General features: G+C 43.9%; 1 protein-coding gene across 1 annotated transcript in view; it reads left to right on the top strand.

Annotated features, from left to right (window-relative positions):
- Positions 1-27907, top strand: part of LOC124555047 (bifunctional arginine demethylase and lysyl-hydroxylase JMJD6) — a 551390-nt gene that overhangs the window by 341024 nt on the left and 182459 nt on the right. The window contains exon 5 of the mRNA XM_047128818.1: positions 24497-24626. Within this exon, the coding sequence (XP_046984774.1) occupies positions 24497-24626 (130 nt within the window). The remainder of the gene's footprint in view (positions 1-24496; positions 24627-27907) is intronic.

Raw genomic sequence — 27907 nt, 5'->3', positions numbered from 1 at the left:
ACTGTCCAGTGTATGACACATTCACGCTGTTTACGCCGCAGTCGAAGAACACTCCGACTGTCGACCGGGAACAACTCGTCTGATTGGTGGAGATACCACACATATGAATATATTTATTTCTCTGTGAGCGTTCTGTTATTTCGTGGGCTATGTCGAAAACAAGTTTACTGTGTTTTCCGCAGTTCATTTTCTTTATGGCACTGACAATGTTTTTCGGATGAGATTTTCTGAGAGGCTTTATTCTATAAAAATTTCACAGGCGTTTACTACTAGAGAACAGTCCCCGTTGGTACTTCATTTCCTACAGTTTTAGACTATAAGGGATGAAGTCTTCCTAAATCATCAGAGGATATATATCATCATCAACATCAGCAGCAGCTGTTTGAAATGCACTGCCGGATAAAGACCCTCTTCCATGTTCAAAATGGTTCAAATGGCTCTGAGCACTATGGGACTTAAGATCTGTGGTCATCAGTCCCCTAGAGCTTAGAACTACTTAAACCTAACTAACCTAAGGACATCACACACATCCATGCCCGAGGCAGGATTCGAACCTGAAACCGTAGCGGTCACGCGGTTCCAGACTGATGCGCCTAGAACCGCACGGCCACACCGGCCGGCTCTTCCATGTTCCTCCAGATACTTTCTAATGGCATGGTCTCTCTCTCTCTCCCTCTCTCTCTCTTTCTCAAAAACATAGTTCAAATGGCTCTGAGCACTGTGGGACTTAACTTCACACATCCATGCCCGAGGCAGGATTCGAACCTGCGACCGTAGCGGTCGCGCGGTTCCAGACTGTAGCGCCTAGAACCGTTCGGCCACCCCGGCCGGCGGTGACCAAACACTCAACACTTTTGGCAACGAGCGAAACCCGGTGGGTTTACAGACATGACGCAATTCTGCGCTTTAAAGAATTTTTTCTATTCGTAGTACTTTCTCTGCAACAATCAGAATCGTGAGCTAACAAGGAAACTGCTCTAAAAGCACACCAGTTTCTATGCGAACTCACTCATGGCCGTTTCCTTGTTTCTCTTGTACTACTGGAAAGAATGCTATCGGTAATCGATTCTCTATGCAGCACGCATCAAAGTGTTAACTGTGATATTGTTGTAATATTACAACGCGTTATCAGTCAGTCCAAGATCTTAGAAGATAGTGGTAAAGGCTTTAAAATTTTGTTTAGTGAAGCCTCTGATCTCGCAGAACAAGTAGAAATAAGAGGACAGTACCGAGGTCCGTGTCCGCAAAAAAAAATCGAGAAAACAGTCCTGATGGCAGCCCAGGGGAATGTTACAGAAGAAGCATACCCTTACCTTTCATCTACATCTACATCATGCTCTGCAAGCCACCTAATGGTGTGTGGTGGAATGCACTTTCGGTACCATTATCTGATTCCTCCAACCCTGTTCCACTCGCAAATAGTGCGTGGGAAGAACGATTGTCGGTAAGCCTCTGTATTGGCTCTAATCTCTCGAATTTTCTCCTCGTGGTCAATACGTGAGATTTTTGTGGGGGAAAGTAATATGTTACCCGACTCTTCCTGAAAAGTGCTGACCCGAAATTTCAATAGTAAATCTCTTCGTGATGCACGACGCCTCCCTTGTAACGTCTGCCAGTGGAGCTTGTTGTCCGCCCCGGTAGCTGAGTGGTCAGCGTGACAGACTGTCAATCCTAAGGGCCCGGGTTCGATTCCCGGCTGGGTCGGAGATTTTCTCCGCTCAGGGACTGGGTGTTGTGTTGTCCTAATCATCATCATTTCATCCCCATCGACGCGCAGGTCGCCGAAGTGGCGCCAAATCGAAAGACCTGCACCAGGCGAACGGTCTACCCGACGGGAGGCCCTAGCCACACGACATTTCCATTTCCAGTGGAGCTTGTTTAGTATCTCCACTACGCTCTCTCGCCAGTTAAGCGATCCCGTGAGGAAACGCACTGCTCTTCGTTGGATCTTCTCTATCTCCTCTATCAGTCCTACCTGATAGGGATCCCAGAGAGATGAACAATTGTAAAGAATCTGTCGAACAAATGCCTTACATTTCCTTAAGAATCTTCCGATGAATCTGAGTCTCGTGTCTGCTTTTCCCACTATCTGTTTTATATGGTCATTCCAGTTAAGGTCGCTCTGGATAGTTACGCATTGATATTTTACGGCAGACGCTGTCTCCAGCTGTTTTCATTACTAGTGTAGCTGTACAGTAGTGGATTTCTTTTCTTATGTATGCGTAATATGTTACATTTACGTTCAGGGTCAACTGCAAGAGTCTGCACCATTCATCAATTCTCTGCAGGTCGTCCTGGAAGCTCGTACTATCTTCTGGCGTTGCTACTTTGGTATAGACAACTGCATCATCTGCGAATAGCCTTAAAGAGCATCCGATGCTTTCTACTAGATCGTTTATATATAGCAGCAACGATTCTATAACATTTCCCTGTGGTATTCCGGATATTACCTTTACATCTGTCGATTTAGTTCCGTTAAGAGCGACGTGTTGAGTTCTGTGTGCAAGAAAATCTTGGATCCAATCGCAGGTCTGGTCCAGTACTCCGGAAGCTCGTATTTTTTTCATTAAACGGCAATGCGGGACGGTGTCAAATGCCTTATTCAAATCAAGGAACACGGCATCAACCTGAGCGCCTTTATGGCATCACGTAAGAAACCAGATCCACGACAGGTTTCACAGCCATCAAAATTTAATTAAATCCTTTCATAATTCCCGAGGAATGCGTAAATTGCAATAGAGTAGATATACTAGGGTACATCAAATTTTATCAATCAATGTTGCCAGAACCTTCGTCTGCATCTGGAGAATTTTCCGCTTGGAAACAAAAGTGCATTAAAGCAGAATCAAATTCAAGACCAGAGAACGCTTTGGCGGCCTTATGGACACGCTGTTCAAAATTTTTTCGCAATATATTAGAACTCAATTCGAGAAGAAGAGGAGATTAGTGTTTAACGTCCCGTCGACGACGAGGTCATTAGAGACGGAGTATAAGCTCGTATTAGGGAAGGATGGGGAAAGAAACCGGCCGTGCCCTTTCAAGGGAACCATCCCAGCATTTTCCTGAAGCGATTTAGGAAAATCACGGAAAACCTGAATCAGGATGGGCGTACGCGGGTTTGAACCGTAGTCGTCCCGAATGTAAGTCCACTATGCTAATCACTGCGCCACCTCGCTCGGTAGATCAGCTCAAAATTCTATACACCTGCTCAGTTTCAAAATCACCACCAGAAAGGACTTTTCTACTTTACATCTACATCTACGTGATTACTTTGGAATTGACAATTAAGTGCCTGCCAGAGGGATCATGGAACCACCTTTAAGTTACGTCTCTACTGTTCGACTCTCAAACAGCTCGCAGGAAAAACGAGCACTTAAATCTTTCCGTGGGAGCTGTGATTATTTTTTATTCTATTGTGATGATCATTTCTCCCTGTGTAGGTGGATGCCAAAAAAGTATTTTCAAACTCCGATGATAAAGTTGGCGATTGAAATTCACAAGAATGTCAAAAATGGTTCAAATGGCTCTAAGCACTCTGGGACGTAACAAAAAAATGGTTCAAATGGCTCTGAGCACTATGGGACTTAACATCTGAGGTCATCAGTCCCCTAGAACTTAGAACTACTTAAACCTAACTAACCTAAGGACATCACGCACATCCATGCCCGAGGCAGGATTCGAACCTGCGACCGTAGCAACAGCGCGGTTCCGGTCTGAAGCACCTAGAACCACTCGGCCACAGCGGCCGGCCCATGAGAATGTCCTGCGGCAGCGAAAAACGTCTTTGTTTTAATGACTGCCACCCGAATTCGAGTATCATATCTGTGGCACTCTCTCCCTCATTTCGCGGTAGTACAAAACGAGCTGCCCTTCTTTGAACTTTTTCGACGTCCACCGTTAATCCCATCGGATGCTGATACAACACCGCACAGCAGTACTCCAGAAGAATCTGGATGAGCATAGTGTAAGCAGTCTCTGTAGTAGACCTGTTACATTTTCTAATTGTTCTGCCAATAAATCGAAGTCTTTGGTTTGTTTTCCCACAACATTACATATGTGATTGCTCCAATTTATGATATTCGTAACTGTAATCCCTAAGTATTTAGTTAAGTTTACATCCTTTAAATATGTGTGATTTACAGTGTGACTGAAATTTAGCGGACACTTTTTAGTGTTAATGTGAATGACTTCACACTTCTCGTGATTGAGCGCCGATTGCCACGTTTTACACCATGCAGATATCTTGTGTAAATCATTTTGCAATTCGTTTTGTTCATCTGATGACTTTACATGACGGTAAACGAAAGCATCATCTGCAAACGATCAAGAGGCTTAATCGTTTATGTAGATCAAGAGCAACAGAGGACCTGTAACACTCCGTTGGTGAACGCCAGTATTACTTGTTTTAATCTATGACTTCCAGTCAGTTATTACGAACCGTGACCTTTCAGACAGGAAATCAAGAATCTAGTCACACAACTGAGACGAAACTCCATAGGCATGCAATTTAAGCGGAAATCACTTGTGAGGAACGGTGTCAAAAGCCCTCTGGATATCTAAAAATATGGAATCACTTTGACGACCCCTGTCGATTGCAGTCATTACTTCACAAGAACGATATTTTCTGAATCCGTGTTGACTATGTGCCAATAAATCGTTTCCTTAGAGGTGTTTCATGATGTTCGAGCACAGTATATATTTCAAAATCCTACTGGAAATTTACGTTAGTGATGTGGGTCAGTAATTCAGCAGATTTCTCCTATTTCCTTTCTTGGGTACTGGTGTGACCTGTGCAGCTTTACAGTCTTTGGATACGGGTCTTTGTATGGGCGAGCGGTTGTATATGACTGCTAAGAATGGAGCTATTGTATCTGAAAGGAACCTGACTGGTATACAATCTAGACCGGAGGCCTTTCGTTTCTTAAGTGTTTTAAGCTGCTTCGCTACATCGAGGATATCTGCTTCTAAATTACTCATGTTGGCAGTTGTTCTTGATTCGATTTCTGCAATGTTTGCGTCGTCGTCTTTTGTGAAGGAATTTCAGAAAAACGTATTTAGTAACCCTGTTTTAATGGCACTGTCATCAGTAACTTCACCATTGTTATCGCGCAGTCGAGATACTGATTTCGGCGAGTCACTGGAATACTTTACATACGACCAGAATCTCTTTTGGTTATCTGCCGGTTTTCGAGACAGAGTTTCGTTGTGAAAACTTTTAAATGCATCTCGCACTGAAGTTCACGTTAAATTTCGAGCTTCTGTAAAACTTCGCCATTCTTGATGATTTTGCGTTCTTTTAAATTTGGAATGCTTTTTTTCTTTCCTTCTGCAACAGTGTACTCACCCGCTTTGTGTACCATGGGGGATCAGTATGATTTGTCATCAATTTATTTGGTATACATCTCTCAATATCCGTCGATAGTTTTTCCTTGCATTTAAGCCACTTCTGGTCTACGCTTACATAGTCAGACTGGAGACTGTTTCTGGGAATGTGTCAAGCGAATTTTTATCTTCTTTTTTAAGTAGATGTATTTTGCGTTTATTTTTGGTGGGTTTGGATGTTACGGTATTCAGTCTAGCTACAACAACATTATAGTCATTAATCCCTGTGTTTGCCGGCCGAAGTGGCCGTGCGGTTAAAGGCGCTGCAGTCTGGAACCGCGAGACCGCTACGGTCGCAGGTTCGAATCCTGCCTCGGGCATGGATGTTTGTGATGTCCTTAGGTTAGTTAGGTTTAACTAGTTCTAAGTTCTAGGGGACTAATGACCTCAGCAGTTGAGTCCCATAGTGCTCAGAGCCATTTGAACCATTTTTTGAATCCCTGTGTTTGTCATGCTGCTCTGTATTTTGTCAGGATTATTTGTTGCTTTGTAGAGGTCAATTATGTTTTCGCAACCATTTACACTTCGAGTGGGCTCTTAAACTAGCTGCTTTAAATAATTTTCTGAGAAGCCATTCAGTACGATTTCGGACGATGTTTTATGCCTACCACCGACTTCAGACATGTATTTTCGCCAACATATCGAGGGCAGATTGCAGTCACCACCAACTACAATTGTATGAGTGTGATTCCTACATGAAATGACGCTCAAGTTTTCTTTGAACTGTTCAGCAACTGTATGATTTGAGTCGGGATGTCGGTAAAAGAAATCAATCATTAATTTATTCCCGTTTTCAAGTTAACTTCTACCTACACTAACTCAGAGGAACTATCTACTTCAGTTTCACTACAAGGTACACTAATTCTGACAGCAATAAACACTCCACCACCAACTGCAATTTTCCTTTCTGAACACGGTTAGGTCCTCTGGGGCGACGGGTTAAATCGTACGAAGAAAGACTTCGCCGTCTTTTTACAAGAGGCTGAAAATTATTTTTGCGGTCAACCAGAAAGCGATGGAGAATCTTGTGCACACTGAAAGATATGTTTCTCCTCTATTTACTCTGCGGGATCAGGAACTATGATTATAAATAAAAGTTTTGCATACTATGTGATCCATATATTCAGTAAAAGTTCACACGCACGAACATAGTAATTATCCAGATAATAATAATAATAATAATAATAATAGTAATAATAATAATAACAATAATGTACCTATCATAACAGCACGATGAGCAGATTACGATAAGTTCCAATTAAATTGTCGTTCGCCCCGAGTTCTAATCATCAAAGTTAATTGCTCGCCACAAAAGTGGAAATGATCTCACCACCTGCCACGCAGTTTTGTTAACATTACGGGCGGCACACGAACAGTTACTACCATGTAATCTGAGCGCGCCAGGACGGTGTAGTCCTCGCGAGTTGACTTCCTACCTTTATCGAAAACATGCGTTTAGTAACAGCTTGGCATGACGTCATTCGAGGCAGCGCGAAAGCCGGCGTTTGTCTGACGGGGACAGTGAGCAAGCTCTGTGCGAAGTGTGTCCCACTGCCTCTCAGGCCGTATTTATAGATGGACGCAGTGGACAGCCGAACGGAACATCTGCTGTCATCCGCTCTATGACCAGGTAGCAGCATCTAAATGGCCACTTTCGGGGATACATATTATTTTATAATGTTGTTGTGAATCAATTTACAATCTTCGTATTTTTTATATGAACGGAGTTAAGTTGGCTTTAATAACAGAAAAGTTTCAACTCGACTGCATTTAAACTTTGCCGACTAGAATTTTTAGAAAGGAATCGACAGTAGAACATGACCTCTGAACTATTTCTTTAAGAGTCCTTGTATTGATTGTTATTTACATCAGAGTTTTGAAATTTGTTGTACCATTATTATTTAATCGCTGTAATCAAGTGCTGTAATCATAACTTTCTATCATTAATATAAATGATACTTAATCTATTACAAATAAGGACGTTTTTGTTCCAAATCTAGTTTTTCGTAAATTACTCGAAAACTATTAGAGGTGGCTTAATGAAGTCACATAGTTAACATTTTTATATTAAAGTGAAGTTTCATACGATTTTGACCCAAATATTGCTCAGTCAAGTTGAGACTTGTAACAGTTGATTGCGACATACATATGCACATTCTGAACAATTTTTGGCTTTCTAGTTTTATTATTTAGCGCCACTTGATTTTTACTTAAAACAAGTATTTTGGGAAACATATTGATTTGATCATTCTGGGCTTTAACAATTTTAACATTAATATGCTGAAGCGTATGTTGACAAAGTCTGGAAAAGCTACTTTAATTTTTAATTTCATTCTTAGATTATGGCGCAATAATATGTATGCTATGCAGAGGCGCGTTACGATGACGTGGCGCTAGTAGCAGTGAACTGGGGAAGACCCAGCACACTCGCTCCCCTCTCTATCTCTAAAATGACACAGCGCTTGTTTCGCCACAGTCCTTTTTAATAATTTCGGCTAAACATATTTCCGCTTTTAGCCAGCTTTCCGTACCTGCATATATGACGGTTTGAGATTCAGTGCTTTCTATTAGCACTTGGATCTCTGGTTCGTTTCCAAAACAGTACGACAGCTTACAACAACAATATTGATTTTCCTATGTCTACCTTCTTCTTGTGTTCGTCCTGCACCCTTTGAAACTGAAGTGATTTTTACACTTTCCCGAGACCTCTAACCTAAAAAACCGCCCAGTCCCCTCACATAGCCGCCGTTATTCGTGTAGCCACTTCCTGCGTGTATTAGACTCCCGACCTATTTAGCGGAACCCAGAAACCCACCACCTTATGGCGCAAGTCGAGGAACCTGCAATCTACACGGTCGCAGAACCTCCTGAGCCTCTGATTCAGACACTCCACACGGCTCTGTACCGAAGGACCACAGTCGGTTCTGTCGACGAAGCCACAGATGGTGAGCTCCACCTTCATCTCGTAAGTAACACTAGCAATCTTTACTACTTCAGCAAACCGCTCAAACACAGAGCAAATCTCTTCCGATCCAAAGTGACTCAATGACACACATCGTTAGTACCAAAATGAACCACCATCTGCAGTTAGCCGACTCTGCGCTCTTCACGGCGTCCGGAAGCACCCGTTCCACATCAGGAATGACACCTCCCGGTGTACCGACAATGTGCGCACTGGATCCTTCCCCTCCTTCGCAGCCGTCTCCCTAAGTGGCCCCACTACGCGCCTAACGTTGTAGCTCCCAGCTACCAGTAATCTCACTTTCGGTGAATGCCCAGACCTTGCAGGCCGAGAGGATTTCTCTGGAATAGGGCGAGAGACTTTGTCTAGCTCAGGGACCTCGTCAGCCATAGATAGCGCCAGAAGCCTGTTCGTCAGTCGAACTGGGGGGGCCCTGCGATCGGCCACTCGGAAAGTCTTTCGCTGCTGGCCACACCTTGGAACAACCACATGTGAGGGATCGACGTCAATGAGAGCAGTAGCCGGGAGGGCCACATTAGTGGAATGATCGGGGGACATATGAGTCGTGCTGGACGTCTATCAGGTCTCCCAGTCTAAGGCCCACAGTGATGCCCATTGGCAGCAGTCTCAAGCTGTGTGACCGATGCCAACTCCACCTGGAACTGTGAGCGAAGGGTCACCAATTCAGCCCGCATCTGAACATCGTAATCACAATTTCTATGTATACTAAAGATGGGCTGATAAATACACAGACACACACACAATATAGGAAGTGAAACTAAAGAGCACTGACAAAAAAATGTTTAAAGTCCGTTTTTATGAGAAGCTGTGTCAGTTCAGAGTACTCAAATGAACTGCTATTGCTGCTATGAGAGCTGTCGCTTGACTAGGGATCTAACTACTACAAGTGGCTCTTGAAATACAAACCAAGTGCCTGGTACGATACAAACAGCGGTTCTATGCACTACTCAGTTAATAAAGCGTGGAACTGTGCCTGATAAATGCACAAACACGCACGAAATATAGGAGTTGAAGCTAAAGAACACTGATGAAATTTAAAATAAGATGCTTTTTTATGAAAAACCATGTCAACTCACAGTACTCTGCTGAGCTGCTGCTGCTATGAGAATTATAAAACTTTTACAAATCTACCTAATGAGCAGTACAACTTGAGTGGTCTTGCTCACCTCTCTGTGCATCGTAGCGTTCCAGTTAATCCTGAAGAAGTAGTGAAATATTTATCCAAACTGCCACTTCGGATAAATTCTTGCTAAAGGTAGGTGCTGGCAGCTATTCTTCGTTTGCCCGTTTTCAAAATATCGATAAATAATTGGGCTGAAATAAAATAGTGAAAATTCTGTTCTTATATAATACCAAATGGAGACAGTTATACCATCTCCTCACCGACATAAAATTCTGAATACGCTCGAGTATTCCCCATAACGTTCTAAAAAGAAATTCATAAGTGTTAAGTCCGCAGATCTAGGTGAGAAAGAGCAGAACACAGCGTCATTCCAGCGCGAACGACTCAACGGTTTGAAAGATGTTGATTTCAAAATGTGCCAACTTCCTTAACCCAATCAAAATATTGCAACTTCCTTTATATTGTCTGTAACTCTTTTCGATGTATCGCTGTGCCTTACATAGTTATAGTCATTTGTAATCGCTATTATTATTGAACTGCCTTGTAGAACAAATTCTAAAGAAACGCAGAGAGCACAACTTCTAGACCCATTGACTTCGAAAATTTTTTTGATAGTGTAATGAGGGAAAAGTTGTCGAACGTGTTAGAATAACAAATCTACCCTAAGCTTCTGTGACGATAACGAAAATTCTATATGAAATAACAATAACAGTAATAAATTTCGAAGCGCTTCAGTGAGAAGCAAAATTGATAAATAAATAAATAAGAAAAAGGAGACACTTCTTTTGTCATTTACACATAATGGATGACAACAGATTAACTAAGCAGATTTTAAAATCCTGTTGGAAAAACAAGGCAACTTTAAGCTCGATTCAATAGTTCAAGCAAGATTTAAAACGAAACAACGTAAAAGAAGAAGAAACAACAGATAGACACACTTTTACAATAAAATTGTTGCAGATGCAAGGATTCCGAGGTGGAAAGAAAAAGAAGACAGATTCAAACTGAAATGAGGAAACTGCAGCACAGCGAAAAGATTAAGGAACACTGCAGGCAAAGAAAGAGAAAACAACAGAATATGAAGAACTGAAATTAACACGTGGTCCACTAAAGACCTACACGAGAGGAAAAAGAAGTTCCTGTGGTAAAGCGCAAGCCCAGCTGCAAATATTGCCACAAAAAGCTCCACTGGCTCAATGTCAAATACGAAGACATGCAGCGGCACCTTGCCTTGGCAGGTATTAACATACGTGTATGAAGTTTCCTGCTCGCATTGGCCTAATTCCAAATGCAAAGTCAGCTACCAATCTACGAGTCTATCTAGATCGCGCTAGGGCTAGCAATTACGCTGTCGTAATGGACGTTCTTAGGAAAATAAGTATCTCCGGCAAACGGCCTCCAGTGGCTGTGAGGCGGAAAGAACCGGTCGTGACATTTGTCTGCCAGTGGGGCGCTGGTTCTTATTTACATCACACCTGATAGAGAACACGTCTACGTTTATGGTGACAGTCAGGGACAGTTCTACCAGCGTCCAGCAGGTTTTCTTTTGTATTAGAAATTCAACAATGGTCATCCAGATTGTATCTTTAGGTTACGTGGTCGACGGGCAACAAAACTGTGTGGGCGTTTCTACTGAGGAAGTAGTCGCCGTTTCACATTTTATCGTTATTGATTTATTTATTCGTTCCATGAAACTTCTGATGGGAGAACACCGAGAGAGTAGGCGCAGTGGTAGGATAGGACTCGCAGTCGGCAGGGCGGCAGTTTAAATACCTGTCCTGCTATCTAGACTTAGATTTTCCATGGTTTCCCTAAATGCCGGGATGGTTGCAAGAAAAGGCCACGGCCGATTTCCTACTCCATTCTCCCCCCAGTCCGAGCTTGTGTTCCACCTGTAACGACACCATCCACAACGGGACGTTAAATATTAATTTTCATTCCTCGATCACAGAACCCATCATCATAAAGACATACTTTTTAAAGAAAACTCAAGTATCCAGAATTAGATTTTCACTCTGCAGCGGAGTGTGCGCTGATATGAAACTTCCTGGCAGATTAAAACTGTGTGCCGGACCGAGACTCTAACTCGGGACCTTTGCCTTTTGCGGGCAAGTGCTCTACCAACTGAGCTACCCAAGCACGACTCTCGCTCTGTCCTCACAGCTTTACTCCTGCCAGTACCTCGTCTCCTACCTTCCAAACTTTACAGAAGCTCTCCTGCGAACCCTGCAGAACTAGCACTCCTGAAAGAAAGGATATTGCAGAGACATGGCTTAGCCACAGCCTGGGGGATGATTCCAGAATAAGATTTTCACTCTGCAGCGGAGTGTGCGCTGATATGAAACTTCCTGGCAGATTAAAACTGTGTGCCGGACCGAGACTCTAACTCGGGACCTTTGCCTTTTGCGGGCAAGTGCTCTACCAACTGAGCTACCCAAGCACGACTCTCGCTCTGTCCTCACAGCTTTACTCCTGCCAGTACCTCGTCTCCTACCTTCCAAACTTTACAGAAGCTCTCCTGCGAACCCTGCAGAACTAGCACTCCTGAAAGAAAGGATATTGCAGAGACATGGCTTAGCCACAGCCTGGGGGATGATTCCAGAATAAGATTTTCACTCTGCAGCGGAGTGTGCGCTGATATGAAACTTCCTGGCAGATTAAAACTGTGTGCCGGACCGAGACTCTAACTCGGGACCTTTGCCTTTTGCGGGCAAGTGCTCTACCAACTGAGCTACCCAAGCACGACTCTCGCTCTGTCCTCACAGCTTTACTCCTGCCAGTACCTCGTCTCCTACCTTCCAAACTTTACAGAAGCTCTCCTGCGAACCCTGCAGAACTAGCACTCCTGAAAGAAAGGATATTGCAGAGACATGGCTTAGCCACAGCCTGGGGGATGATTCCAGAATAAGATTTTCACTCTGCAGCGGAGTGTGCGCTGATATGAAACTTCCTGGCAGATTAAAACTGTGTGCCGGACCGAGACTCTAACTCGGGACCTTTGCCTTTTGCGGGCAAGTGCTCTACCAACTGAGCTACCCAAGCACGACTCTCGCTCTGTCCTCACAGCTTTACTCCTGCCAGTACCTCGTCTCCTACCTTCCAAACTTTACAGAAGCTCTCCTGCGAACCCTGCAGAACTAGCACTCCTGAAAGAAAGGATATTGCAGAGACATGGCTTAGCCACAGCCTGGGGGATGATTCCAGAATAAGATTTTCACTCTGCAGCGGAGTGTGCGCTGATATGAAACTTCCTGGCAGATTAAAACTGTGTGCCGGACCGAGACTCTAACTCGGGACCTTTGCCTTTCGTGGGCAAGTGCTCTACCAACTGGGCTACCCAAGCACGACTCACGCCCCGTCCTCACAGCTTTACTTCTGCCAGTATCTCGTGTCCTACCTTCCAATCTTTACAGAGGTTCTCCTGCGAACCCTGCAGAACTAGCACTACTGAAAGAAAGGATATTGCAGAGTGAAAATCTCATTCTGGAAACATTCCCCACACTGTGGCTAAGCCATGTCTCCGCAATATCCTTTCTTCCAGGAGAGCTAGTTCTGCAGGGATCGCAGGAGAGCTTCTGTAAAGTTTGGAAGGTAGGAAACGAGATACTGGCAGAAGTAAAGCTGTGAGGACGGGGAGTGAGTCATGCTTGGGTAGCTCAGTTGGTAGAGCACTTACCCGCGAAAGGCAAAGGTCCCGAGTTCGAGTCTCAGTCCGGCACACTGTTTTAATCTGCCAGGAAGTTTCAAAACTCAAGTATGACAACGTTGAATTATACACCGATCAGCCAAAACACTATGGCCACTACCCACTGGGAGACTGGCGTTGCGGGCACGTTACACGATGAGGAAAGATACTAGCAGATCAGAGATGAATGTGGAATCATTACAGCGATGATGCTGGCCGCGAATAGGGAAACCCAATGACGCATGCGATGTAGACAAAGGGCGCCTGGGAACGAGCGTCTCGAGAACGGCGCAGCTGGTCGGCTGTCCACGTGCCACCGCCGTGACTGAAGGACGATTAAACCACGAGTAGACGATAAAGCATTCGAAGTCCACGCATCATCACAGAATGTGGAGGCAGGAGGCTCGCCCATTTAGTAGAGCAGGAGAGGCGGAGACAGACAGATTTCATGACGGAGTACAATGTCGGTGGAGGCACAAGTGTTCGGAGCGCACTTTTCAGCGCAGAATGTTGAGCATGGTACTTCACAGCAGACAACCCTTAGGTGTTCCTGTCCGCAGCTCGTGGTCGTGCGGTAGCGTTCTCGCTTCCCACGCCCGGGTTCCCGGGTTCGATTCCCGCCGGGGTCAGGGATTTTCTCTGCCTCGTGATGACTGGGTGTTGTGTGACGTCCTTAGGTTAGTTAGGTTTAAGTAGTTCTAAGTTCTAGGGGACTGATGACCATAGATGTTAAGTCCCATAGTGCTCAGAGCCATTTGAACCATTTTTTAGGTGTTCCCATATTGACACAACATCGTCAATTACGATTGCAGTAGGCACAGGCTCATCGTGATTGGACTGTGGATCAATACAATGTGTCGCCAGGTCTTTTGAACCGTTTTTCTTGCTACACCTGGTCGACGATCATGTCCGGACATCCTGTCATCCAGACGCACCTCTTTTCGAAATATGCATCGCGCCACGCGCACAAGCCGATGAGGGCAATATTCAGCAATGGGAGACATTCATCTGTGCTTCCGCGGGACTTTAGAAAGTAATCGAAGGCACCGTGACAGCTGTGGACTACGTGAACAATACTGACGACACGGCCAGTTGCATTCCTCCATGCCTGAAATCTTCCCCAGCAATGGTTGGATTTTCCAGCTGGATAACTGTCCGCTTCACAAGGCCAGAGACGTGCTGCAGTTGTTTGAGGAGCACGATAGTAAACTCACGATGATGTCTTGGCCACCAAATTCTCCTGGTCTGAATCCAATGGAACACGTGTGGGACGCTACTGGGCGCCAGGTCCGGGGCTTGTAATTTCTAATCCCTAATTTTCAAATCACGTGAGCTGTGTGTAGACGTCTTGTGCCACATACCTCCGAAAGCTGCTAAGGACTTGCCGAATCCATGCCATGCCATCGTATTCAGCAGGTGGTGACAATGTTTCGGCTGTACCTCTGTACTCCACAAGCTACCGTACGGTGTGTGGCGAAGCGTACATCTTGTGCCAAATCAACCACCCTCTCCCATCTACACCTTTTCCTGTGCCATTTTGTGGGTGGCACTCAGGAAGAAACATTGTTGTTACTATTCTACATGACTCCTCACTATAGCGTCGTCGTCACCCGAGATCCATCTCACGGGAAGTAGTATGTTTCTTGTGATTCTTCAGTTTCTCCCGGCGTATTTCTTTCTCGAACAGTCGACGGGTGTACTGCCGGTCCATAGTGGCCAAAGGGCACAATATTTCGACGATCTAACATGTCGCCATCGTCAGGTGCGCTGACGAACTGAGCTCCTGGGGGCGGGCGGCTGTCTTAAATCCCCTCCCCTCGCGAGGCGTTCTGTCTGCGGTCCGTGCCCGCGCGTCAGCGGTCGCTGAGACGCTGGCGTCGTCGGCGTCTGTGGTGATGTAATTGCCTCGTCCGCCCTAGTCGCCTATCCGTTTTCTTTGCTGAGCGTCTTTTTAATTAGACTCAATGCTGGTTCCCATGCCCTGCTGAGGTTGATGCGTCCGTCCCTGGTACGAATTTCAGTAGCCTCTCTAACGACGCTGTCCCAGTATACAGATTTCTGTGCCAAGACCCTGGTATTTTGGTAGTCCATTTCGTCGGACAAACAGTGCTCTGCGACCGCCGACTTGTTGGGGTACTCAAGTCGAGTGTGCCTCTGATGTTCTCGGCAACGATCTTTGATGGTGCGCACTGTCTGTCCAACATAAGTCTTCCCACATTGACACGGAATCTGGTATATGCCGGCTTTCCGCAAACCGAGATCGTCTTTGACACTTCTCAATAATTCTCGTGTTTTATTTGGTGGGCAAAAGACAGTTCGCCGGCCGAAGTGACCGAGCGGTTCTAGGCGCTACAGTCTGGAAAAACGCTGCCGCTACGGTTGCAGGTTCGAATCCTGCCTCGGGCATGGCTGTGTGTGATGTCCTTAGGTTAGTTAGGTTTAAGTTGTTCTAAGTTCTGGGGGACTGATGACCTCAGTGTTAAGTCCCATTGTGCTCAGAGCCATTTGAACCATTCTGTTCAGTCAACTGAACATTGTGGCACACACTGATACGAACGGTGTCTATCATCTGGACTCCGAGATTATACCAGCGATTGGCAGAGAAGACTGAGAATACCAGCCTTGGTCACGGACCTTCAACGATGTTCACAATCTGCAGCATCGTCGCCAGAACTGATCGTAGTCCCCTGGTTCTGAGTCTGGTGGAAGGCTTGAACCAGAGGTTGCGGAGGTTATGTGACAAACTAGACTGCGACTTGGTTGGTTGGTTTGGGGAAGGAGACCAGACAGCGTGGTCATCGGTCTCATCGGATTAGGGAAGGATTGGGAAGGAAGTCGGCCGTGCCCTTTCAGAGGAACCATCCCGGCATTGGCCTGGAGTGATTTAGGGAAATCACGGAAAACCTAAATCAGGATGGCCGGACGCGGGATTGAACCGTCGTCCTCCCGAATGCGAGTCCAGTGTCTAACCACTGCGCCACCCCGCTCGGTAGACTGCGACTTATTGGACTTGCGCCATACGGCTAATAATTGAAGCGTCATTCTAAATGGGTCAGTTGTCTACAACACATCAGGGGCTGCTATCCGGGTAGCTATGTAGCTATATATGAGATGCACACATATATATACACCATGTGTGCATCTCATATATAGCTACATGGCTACCCGGACCTGCATATATATATATATATATATATATATATATATATATATATATATATATATATATATATATATATATATATATAGAACAAGCGTCCAAGTGGTCAGTCGCCAGTCGAAACAAAGTTTGAAGCGCTTCTAAAAATGAGTGAAGCTCGCGTAACACCAGGTACAGAAAGCTGGTTAAAACCATAAATTGACAACAATAAGGTTTTTGGAGAAAATTGAAGGTTGTATCGAAGGTACCGGCTGACTTGCAATGGTGTATTTGTCGCAGTAGACAGTAACCCACATCCACCGAAATAGAAATTAAAACTGCGTGTGGGACCGTTTGGGCAACGCTCAGTATCAGGGGTGGGCATAATCTTGTAATTGAATCCTTTAACCGATCATCACATTTTATTCCTGTTGTAACTTCAGAGAAACCCTCAGTTCGCTGGTACATAAGTCCCAAAAATCAATGGAGATAGTTACACTCGTGTTCAGAAAAAACAGAACACCTTGAACGGCTAGAGACAGGACGTTCATATTCACAGGACATGTACATTAGTATGTTCTGCAGAAATGATTAGCACTTGAACAACGAGCCGCGTGGGTTCAAGGTGAACATCGATATCGTGGCACAATACTACCTATTGTAAAATGTGCCTGCGGTTCTCGTTGTCGCTATAAACCGAAGGTAATGGATCATTGCGACTCGAGCTGACGTGTAGGATGCCTCGCAGACGTATGCACCAACCGTATCGTCCAATCAGTGAGTTTGAAAGAGGGCGTATTATTGGCATGAGAGAATGCGATACATCCATCCGGGAAACTGCTGCTCGTATGGGACGAAGTGTTTCGGCAGTGCAACACGTGTGTGCAGAATGGTTCACGGAAGGCCGTAGAACACGATGAAATGAGTCAGGTTGAACCACCCAGCCCATCCGCCGAGAAGATCGACACCTCATCCGAATGGCATTGTAGGACAGATCTGCGTGATCCTCAGCTCTGGCACAACAGTGGAACACATCGTACACTATCAGGGTTGACAGGCCGTTGCCGTTTGTTACGGCATGGGTTACTCCACGTCGTCCACTTTTCCGCCTGCCCTTGACGAATGTGCCGAAACATGCTAGCTGGTAATGGTGTATGGAACGACGTCACTGGGGACAGGAATGGCATCAGATAGTTTTTCCGGGCGGATTCGGGTTCTCTTTGTTTGAAAACGACGGCCGCGTTTTGGTTCGCCACAGACAGAGGGAGCGGCATCACAGTGACTCCTTTCGCACGAGACATACAATGCCAGCTCAAGACCTTTACCTGTGGCGTGTTATTGGGTACAACCTGTAACCTCCCCCTCACTTATCGACCTTAATGACAGTGAAAAATTAAACCGCGTGTACCTAATGGAAATTTGGGAAAAGCAATCGTCATCAAAGTCAATTTGTCGGTAAAGAGGGAGGAAAGGGTTACATCTAAATGAAAGGAAAAATGCAAATGAAAGTGGTGGAAATTGATTTTGAAAAGGGGTAAAGTTAATAAAGAAAGTAAATGTGCGGCCGTTACGTTAACAATTAACTAGCGGTAATTAGATATTTGAGATTTGGGGGAAATTACGGTCGCCAGTCCTAAGGACAATTACTATAGTAACTGAAAAAGAAAGGTTATTACATATATAATTAGCACTAGAAGTGTGGCAACTGAAGGTTGACACGTGTAGTGTGAAAATTGAAAGTTTGTCAGAAGTAATAAATTTCGCTGCACTCTGACTTAATTTAGCGAAAGAATTAATAAAACCGGAAAATCGAAAGTTAATTTAGTGACTGAAGTTAATAGTGAGCTTTCTTTCTGAAGCACATCGAAATTCAGTAAAATACGGTTAGTCTTGGACTACCTCAACACTCATTTCAAAAGCTACTTGAATCTACGCAATTTAGAAATAAGAGATTTAACTCTGAACTTGAATTAAATGATTCGGAACAATTAACAATAGTAAAATTTAGTACGTTCCAAGCTGAGCTGCAGTCACAGGTAAGCTAAAATACGGTAACAAAACTCGCACTCTTAATTTGTGCTTGTGTAATCTAAATATTGTAGCCAGCTATGAATACCTTAACTGAACTTTGAAATTAAGGCAGTGAAATCGACTGATGCTGGCGCTTGAATTTCAACGACACTCGAGTTCATTCAGGAAAAGGAAGGGACCCCGCTTGGTAATGCAATTGGGACAATGAGCAACAAACGTTCATGCTAAGTTGCTGTAATTTTGTGATGCAACAATTTTAAAAGTTTGAAAAGCTGAGGTCTGCCATACAGTTCTAAAACTTTACGTGCTTCCAGTCTTCCTTGTTGGTTAATTGAAGGTTTGAAGCCGTCGATCGAGGAGGTGGCGACAGTCACTCATTGTCGGCCGTCGCTGTTGCAGAAGCTGGATGTTGGCGCGCCTTCTTCTCGACACGGTCACCAGACGAAACGGGCTCTTGATGTGCGCCAGTTAATGCTTCCCGTCCGCGACACCATGTCAGAAACTATCATCGCAAGTCGAGCGCAATTACATGCTGCCAAACCCTGAAAGCGCGGCAACTCGCGGGAGCTTCACACAACACACCTGCTCCACTGCACTACTCCAGCCAGACTCTCCCTCTGCCCGCGCTCCACGCGACAGAGTTAACACTACCAAAGATCCGAAACAGTTTGGTTCTCCACACGACCTATGATGTATTCGTTCAATAGCATAGTTTTCCCTAGGCCAGACCCAGCGTGTAAATACAAATAATACTCACAAAACAAACCAACATAAATGCATAAATATATATACAAACAGTAAAACAATTACAATATAAAAAGAGACAGAAATGTCATATCTTCAGGTGACAAAATAAGGAAAAAAATTTGCAGTGCAATAGATGGAAATAGGAGGATATGCTTTTCCGGCGTTACAAACCGCAAATCACAGCCGGTCTGTGTTCAGGGCCCTTTCTGCACAACATCTCAGACGCCATTTTTCAGCAAGACAATGCACGATCACATGTTGGTGCACGAACACGTGCCTTCTTGGTGCCACAGGATGTCATCCTTTTACCCTGACCCCCCAGATCACCATATTTGTCGCCAATCGAGTATGTGTGGGATATGGTGAAACGACGGGTGCAGTGCTGTAACCCAATTATAGCCACCACGCCATCACGCATGGAACCAGTTATCAGGGCCCATGGCGTACCTTGTGCCTACTAGGTAACAGGACACATGATGAACCGAGGAGACTGAAATGTTAATCATTTCTGTAGAACGTACTAATGTACATGTCCTGTGAATATGAACGTCCTATCCCTTGTCGTTCAAGATGTTCTGTTTTTCTGAACATGAGCGTACATTTTTGTTAGTGGTGGTAGCTACAAGAGACGTTACGAAACGTTTCTAAATGCCTTCTCTGAAAACAACGTGGTACGCATATTTCGGGACCCCACCCATGACGAAAATTATTTGTATCTAATGGCAATAAATAGGCTTGACCTGTTTGAGGATGTCCACATTAAAAGTGATATCAGTGACCTTGCGACAGTTGCAGTAACTATGATTACCAAAGTACAAAGAGCAACCAAAACAAATAGAAAAAAAATCATACGTTCAGTAAACTAGATAAAGATGCAGTAATTTCATATCTGACTGAGGAACGTGAAAATTTTAGCTCAGAACAGGGTCTTGCAGAGGAACTATGACTCAGGTTTAAAGGAACTGTTGACCATTCACTGGAGAGATATGTGCCTAATAGAAGAGCTCATGGTGGGAGAGACTCTCCATGTAAAATGTTCCTGTAAAGAAACCTGTAAAGGAACAGAGACTACCCCGTAATAGGTGTAAAACAAAGAAAACAAAGCATGGGGCTACAGACAGATGTCGAATGAAACGGATTTGGCTGTCAAGAGGGCCTCAGTCACAGTTAGTTACACTGACACGTCAGTGATGGGCTTAGCCCATTTCATAATATTGATGTTATAAACGATTTTAGTGCTGCACATTTTCTTAATTAGTGTTACTAGTCTGTAATCTCTGAGTAGCATAGAAATTAAGCACAGGTCCTCTCGGGTGGCTTCAGCTACCAAAGCATCTTTGTCCCTCAATGAAACACCCCAAAACCGCTGCCTATCTTCATCCTCAGTTATTCCTTTTTCCGTAACAATTTAATCCACGTCTATGCTGTTCGAGTTGGTATATCATACGCTTGTGTAAGATCGCTCACCAAATACATGACCCTCCAAATTTCCCCAATTTCGTCGTTGTTGCTGAGTCTCTCGGTGGTCATGTGTGGCTTTGAACTTCTGGATATTTTTCTCGCCAATCCTGCCTCACCTGTCCGTCGAGGCGGTACGACTGAAATATTACCTCCTATTCGCAGTGAATGGCGTACGAACAGTTGAAAGGTCTACAGTGCCTATGTTTGATGTTACCATTTTATTCAAGCCTCAAAAGGACAGGGTTTAGTTCCGGTGACTGTTGATGTTAAGTCTAAGTTACCACGCTTCCTGATGGCATTATATATTCTGTCGTAGAAAATTCCGCCTAGCCGCGAGAAACTAGGTAAGAAGCTGATCGAGAAAATAAGCCGAAATTTACTTACATGGTGTTGTAGTGACGTCAGTTCAAAAGGCTGGAAGCTACACAATGGTTATTTAATTTAAATGGCTACATTATTTGCAATGCATATTGATGCAAATGATAGGAAGTCAGGGACGTTGGAGTATTTCATGACTGTCACAGAAAATAAACTTGAATGTCATAGAGGCCGCAAATATAACTTTAATTTATAGAAAAATTTCAGATAGTAATTAGACATATTGCTTTAATTAAGAAAATTTTATAACTTGATGTGTATGCTGGGTAACTTGCAGGCTGATGAAAATAGTTCAAAATTACATTTAAGTGTTGTTGGTCCAGAGGGAGGAGCTTTGGACTCAGAGTGGTGGCCGGGAGATCAGGGAAACTTGTAATAGACGGACATTCTTTAATACTTTTACGATCTGTAATTATTCTAGAAAAAACGATATAGCAAATCCTCATATATCGAAATAATCGCCGCAATGCGATGCATGTAATAAAATTTCAAACACAGTTTTGTCAGTCACATGAAATTATATGTTCCAGAGACATATTAAGTCTCATCTTTATCTATGAAAATGAATACAGGCCGGAGCAATGAATTAAAATTTGTATCAAGGCCGGGAAACAAATTTTAATTCATTTTTTCGGCCTGTATTTACTATCATAGTCATTTTTTTAAATAAAAACGTACAAGTTAGAAATTACAGCAAAGCTAATAAAATTCCTACAAACGTGTCAAGTATTAGATATTGAACGATTTGGTCAACCACGATCAGTGAGGTGTTGGATAATGACATAGCACCATGGCTGTTATTGCAATAAACAAAATTGCAATACATACTTCAGTTCCTGCACGTTGACTACTTTTAAATATTTTATTATGTACGTATGCCGAGCCGCACGATGTGGCCGAGCGGGTCTAGGAGCTACAGTCTGGAACCGCGCTACCGCTACGGTCGCAGTTTCGAATCCTGCCTCGGGCATGGATGTGTGTGATGTTCTTAGGTCAGTTAGGTTTAAGTAGTTCTAAGTTCTAGGGGACTGATGACCTCAGAAATTAAGTCCCATAGTGCTCAGAGCCATTTTTACATGTACCGAACGAGAAGAACCCTCCACATTCACACAAGAAAATGAATCAGTATGGCTTTTTTATGTTGCTCATTTCATTTATTGTGATTAATTGTTGTTGTTTTATTATAAGCGCGAGTGCGCTGGGCTCATATGTATCTATTTAAGTCGAAACGTTGATTTGAAGAATATTACGTTTAGTATTGCTGGAAATGTTAGCAAGTGAGCTTTTATTTAAAATATATTTCTAGCTTGTAGGTTTTTTAGTATTCAAATGATAGTCCATTTTGTGTTTTTATGTCTTTGAAAGAAAGTCATGCTTTTGGTGGGGATACCCGAAGTCCTTATTGGCGGTAGAGGTAAGTCGCTGGACAGTGCTGGAAAGTCGAAGGGCTCTAGGGCACAAGGACGAACTGAGAAGGACACTTATATATGGGCTGTCGGGGGAGACGGTAACAAAGTTTGACTTTGATGACGTGCTGTGGGACAGAATACGACTTTGTAATTTAGTCATGTGATAGGAAAATTTTGTAAGGCTTCGCCTCTGCGGCATCAGAGATGCAGTCTTAAACTCAGTAAAATTCAGCTACAAATAGGACTTTTATCTTACGAACTAGCAATGAACTGTTAAATTATTGGGAACTCTACTACCATTCATGCTACGTTTTACGCAATATCAACTGCTGTTTAATGTTTGTATTTCTAAAACCTTGTTCAAGTATTCTTTGTAGAATACCATTGCTGAATAACATTGATTTATTTGTGAATAAAATATCAGACTTGTGAAACTATAAATTCGTGGTACTACCTGCATTAATTTGCAAATATTTCCCAATTTTATCATTTCTGATCATTGCTCTTCACAGCAATTTATCATTATTAATTAATTCTCTTAACTTACCTGTGATTAATACATTACAGCGTAAGATGATAATTAACAACAGAATATTTGTCTATCTTAGCTATTGGGAGTAAAGCAGACGTATGCGGCTCGACCCTACGACATCCGTGGGATACATTTTCGATTAGAGCCGTACGTAGCCCAATATCGATTCTTATTGCTAACTCACACGAAATTGAGCGTGTTGGAAGTGTAAGAAACCCGGTATTGATCTCCATACTGCTTAAGTATTTATAATCATAAACACAAGATTTGGAGCAAAGGCTCAAAAAACGGCTTTGAGCACTATGGGACTTAACTTCTAAGGTCATCAGTCTCCTAGAACTTAAAACTACTTAAACCTAACTAACCTAAGGACATCACACACAACCATGCCCGAGGCAGGATTCGAACCTGCGACGGTAGCGGTCGCGCGGTTCCAGACTGTAGCGCCTAGAACCCCTCGGCCACCCCGGTTGGCTGGAGCAAAGGGAAAGAAAACATACGCTAACTTCTAGCTGGCCTGATTGATTTAATATGAGGGTAAGTCAAAAGAAAACTTTAAATTTGTAATAACAAATCGAAATTTCGCGCCGTTATCCTGTAAGTTGGTAAGCATGCTACAAACGGCGTGCAGAATGGCCTGTAGGTGGCAGCATAGTGCAGATGCACACATACCGTCGCAGTATCAGTATGAAGATGGCCGCCCCACTTGCGACTTGCGCCAGGGAAGAACAGCGTTCTGTTATTCGGTTTTTGCGTAGTGAAGGTGTGAAACCAATTGAAATTCATCGACAAATGAAGGTTCAGTACGGTGATGCATGTTTGTCACAGCAGCAAGTCTGCGAATGGAGTAGGAAGTTCGCAAATGGTGTGACTTCAGTGGAAGATGCTGCTCGTCAACGTCAGGCACAAAGAGTTGTGACTCCACAGAACATTACAGCAGTTGAAGCCACAGTGAAGGAAAACCGCCTAGTGACACTAAATGACATTGCAGCATGTTTACAGATTAGTCATGGGTCAGCACAACACATTGTGCATGATGTGCTCCAGTTTCACAAAGTGTCTGCAAGATGGGTGCCACGGCAGCTGATTCCTGAAGTAAGAGAGCGACGTGTTGATGCTTGTGAAGAACTTCTTCGGCGCTTTGAACGAGAAGGTGATGGCTTCCCTGCAAGAATCGTTACTGTGGACGAAACCTCGGTTCACTTCCACCAACCGGAAACGAAGAGAGCGAGCAAGGAATGGCACCATTCCTCATCACCAAGTGATTTCCATACGTTTGGACCACTCAAAGACGTAATGGGAGGAAAGAAGTTCCGTTCTGATGAAGAGGTACGCCACGCAAGGCATGAGTGGTTGCTCGGACTACCAAAAGAATTTTTTTCTAAAGGAATTTATGCACTTTGTAAGCGCTGGAGGACTTGCATTGAGCGTGGCGGAGATCATGTTGAAAAGTGATACAGCTTTGTACCACTTCTGCACAATAAATAATATTTAAGATTTTCATTTGACTCACCCTCGTAGCATGTCTTTGTATGCATTTCAGTTATATCAGCTTTACTTTCCACGGTTAAATTGTGGTCGTGTTACTGAACATGTTCTCACAGATGAATGTTTGGTCGTTTGCAGGTGGACAACGTGGGACATCCGTCATGGCAGGCGCAGCTGAGGGGCAGCAAGAAGTGGACGCTGCAGCCGCCTCCCGAGTGTTTCTACTGCTGCGACCCGCTGCAAGTTGTTGTCGAACCCGGAGAGATAAGTAAGAACATTCTTTTACGCTTCACTAACTCAATTAAATTTTCAGATCACTATTCAATCCCGGGAAATATTATATAGTCTTTTAATTGTGGATATCTGCAGTTACAGCAACGCGCCGCAAATTGCGGTAAAGAATACAGCAGAAGATGCTTCTCGCCGTGACGACTGTCCCGTCCCATTCACTCTCTATACTGAAAACAGGTATCGTTTGATGATCCAACGACGTGAGCTTCATTAGGTACTCAGCTGTACCCCAACAAGGGCGATTAAGGGAAAACGAATTAATCGTGGCAAAAATCGTCTGGCTATGCTATGACTTCAATATCAGGGAGTCACAACTGGAAACAGTCTACTCATACAAATTACTCGGAGCAACAATTTGTGGCGATACGAAATGGAATGATCATATGGGCTCAGTCGCACGCATAGCAGTTACCGTACTTCGGTTCATTGATATGATATTGAGAAAATGCAATCAGTCTACAATGGAGAGAGATTAAAAAGCACTCGTGATGACTGATGTGTTCGCCGCTGGCGCGCATACGTAAACAGTCCAGGTATTGGGAACAAACAAGTTTATTAAACACAATTTCCGCAAAGATATTATCCAGAATGAAACAAAAGAAAGGATGATTCATGAGTACGTGAAACAAAATGTATGCTAGTCCTCCAGTAAGTGAAACAAAATAAATGATGGCTCATAAATAACGGAGCCACTTAGACTACCAGAATCACAAAGTAAATAAGTAAGTTCCGTGATACGTGAAAGAGCTACACACGCTTCACAGTCTTAAGAGCTCTGCGTTCAAAACAGTGAATGAAGTCACACGCTATTTAATGAGTCTTGAAGTCCTAATAATTTTGGTTAAAACAGAAAAATGAGTTTGTCACTTCAGTTTCAAAACCGAAGTTCAAATCCAAGCTTCAGTCAAGAAGAATAAACACTTCACAATTCTTGCGGTGTACTTCGCTGAAATATTGAGAGACAACAGTAATGAAATATCTAAGTCCGACAAGGATGGAAACTTCTAATCTGACACTATCTCGCCGACTAGAAGAGAAACAGTACGATTTTATCGAGTCTCAAGGAGCATGTCGCTGATCACTTAGAATCCCAGCTGAGGAGGCGGCGCGCTGTCCAGAAGCCGATGGCCCAGTCCTTGGTGCAGCGTAGTGGTCTTTCGGTTGCTGGCTGCGACGAATCTGCTGTTCAGAGCTCGTACGTTAGCCTAAATTGCCGTCTCGGGGACGTATACGAGTTGACTTATATTTGGCACGTGGCTGGTGGTTGCATGAAGAGGTGCGGTTTGCCCACAAATTCTACAGTCGCCGTGTACGCCGCATGGTGGCCTAGTCGGAGTGCTGCTGACGCCCTCTGCTGGTCTGGCCGCGGAGATCCTGTGTTGTGAGGTGTCATCTGCAGTGGAGGGAGTGGGCTCGCTGCATCACTTTCGACGAATAAGTTAATATTGCTCACGTCTGTTGGATCTGCATCACACAGATCTAATAGAGGATATTGAACGTACACAAAGAAGGGCAGCAAAGATGGCCACAGGTTTGTTTGACTCAAGGAAGAGCGAAGAGCATGATGTAAATGTTAAAGAGGCTGCACTGGCAGACGCTTCAAGGTGACGTCAATTATCCAGCGATTGCCTACTTCCAAAATTTCAGGTACCACTATTAAGTTAGTATACCGCAGTCCTCTGTGATCGCTCACACAAGGTGAGGGAACACCATATTAGGCTAATTACAGCGTGCACAGAGACGTTTAAGCAGTCATTCTTCGTACGCTCCACACACGAAAGGAATCCTTAATACGTGGTATAACGGCAAATACCCTCTTCCATGGACTTCATAGTGGTTTGCAGATACTGGATATAGACCTAGATTCTACGATCGGGTTAATAGTGGCTTACGCGCCCTGATGCGATGTATAGTTCATTTTGCTTATCGTCTCCACCTACATCATTACCCTACGAATCACTTCAAGGTGCTGGGAAGAGGCTACCATTGAATGAACTGTATACAGGATTGACATAAATTCTACTGGAGCACATTCAGAGACGAGAATTCGTTTATCCATTGCAGAGTCTTTGGTGTGATGACTGTGTGTGCTAATTTAAAACGCTGTGCCGGACTGTGATTGGAACCCAAATTCCTGCCTTCCGATGACGCCATCTGAGTACACCTCATGAGCCTACTCAAGGTTTCAGTGTGCTCCACTGTCCTTCTAAACTCTGTAGAGACTTTCCCACGAAACTGTGGGGTTTGCACCTCCGAAAGATAGCGTGTACAGTATTGGGGAATACTATAGTCTAGAAGGCGAAAGAAGGTTCTTGATGGTATAAAGTGAGCTTCTTTGCGCGTCTGCTACGAGCAGTCACATGACGCGAATTTATTTCTGTTTACAAGACTGCTGGAAATAACGTTACTGCAAAACTGCCGGTATTCTGGAAATGCTGTGATCCCAGAACAATGACTATAAACTACTGTTCTGGTTATTGCACCTAAATACTGTAATGAAATTGAAACAGAAAATTTTGTGTGTAATAAGTGTACTTAGACTCAAATATTTTAAGTTATTCTTAACCTAAATGCACACATTCATGTATACGCAAAGAATCAAAAACTATACTTTCTTTTTATTTCGAGAGTCAGGTGCAGTTGACCGTACATCGGCAAACGATTCTTTCCTTACAGTATTTGATGCCTGTTAGCTATTTCTAAGACAATTCTACCGTCATAGCCGACATTTCTGTTTCCGTCTGCTCTTCCTCTGCTGCTCTGAACTCTTAAGCTAAAATCAGCATTATCACACTCAATCCCTAACGAAACACTTAAAATGTCGCCGTTCTTGAAACAGTACCAGTAGAAAGTCTACATCTACATCAACATGACTATTCTGCAATTCACACTTAAGCGCCTCGCAAAGTGTTCGTCGAGCCACCTTCAGACTATTTCTCTGCCGTTCCACTCCCGAAAAGCGCGCGGGAAAAAGGAACACTTTACCATGATGAACAGTTCTCCCTATGCACGCGGACGTCAAGAAAACATTTACGCATTCGGAGGAGAAATTTGGTAATTGAAATTTCGTAAAAATATCTCGCCGCAACGGAAACGCCTTCGTTCTAATGATTGCCACCCCAGCTCACGTATCATATCCGTGACAATCTCTCTCCTATTTTGCGATAGTACAAAACGAGCTGCCCTTCTTTGAACTTTTCCTATGTCCTCCGTCAATCCTATCTGATTAGGATCCCATGCCGTGCAGCAGTATTCCAT

Source organism: Schistocerca americana, chromosome X (assembly GCF_021461395.2).
Source record: "Schistocerca americana isolate TAMUIC-IGC-003095 chromosome X, iqSchAmer2.1, whole genome shotgun sequence".
Taxonomy (NCBI): domain Eukaryota; kingdom Metazoa; phylum Arthropoda; class Insecta; order Orthoptera; family Acrididae; genus Schistocerca; species Schistocerca americana.
This window is presented reverse-complemented; position numbering and strand designations above follow the sequence as displayed.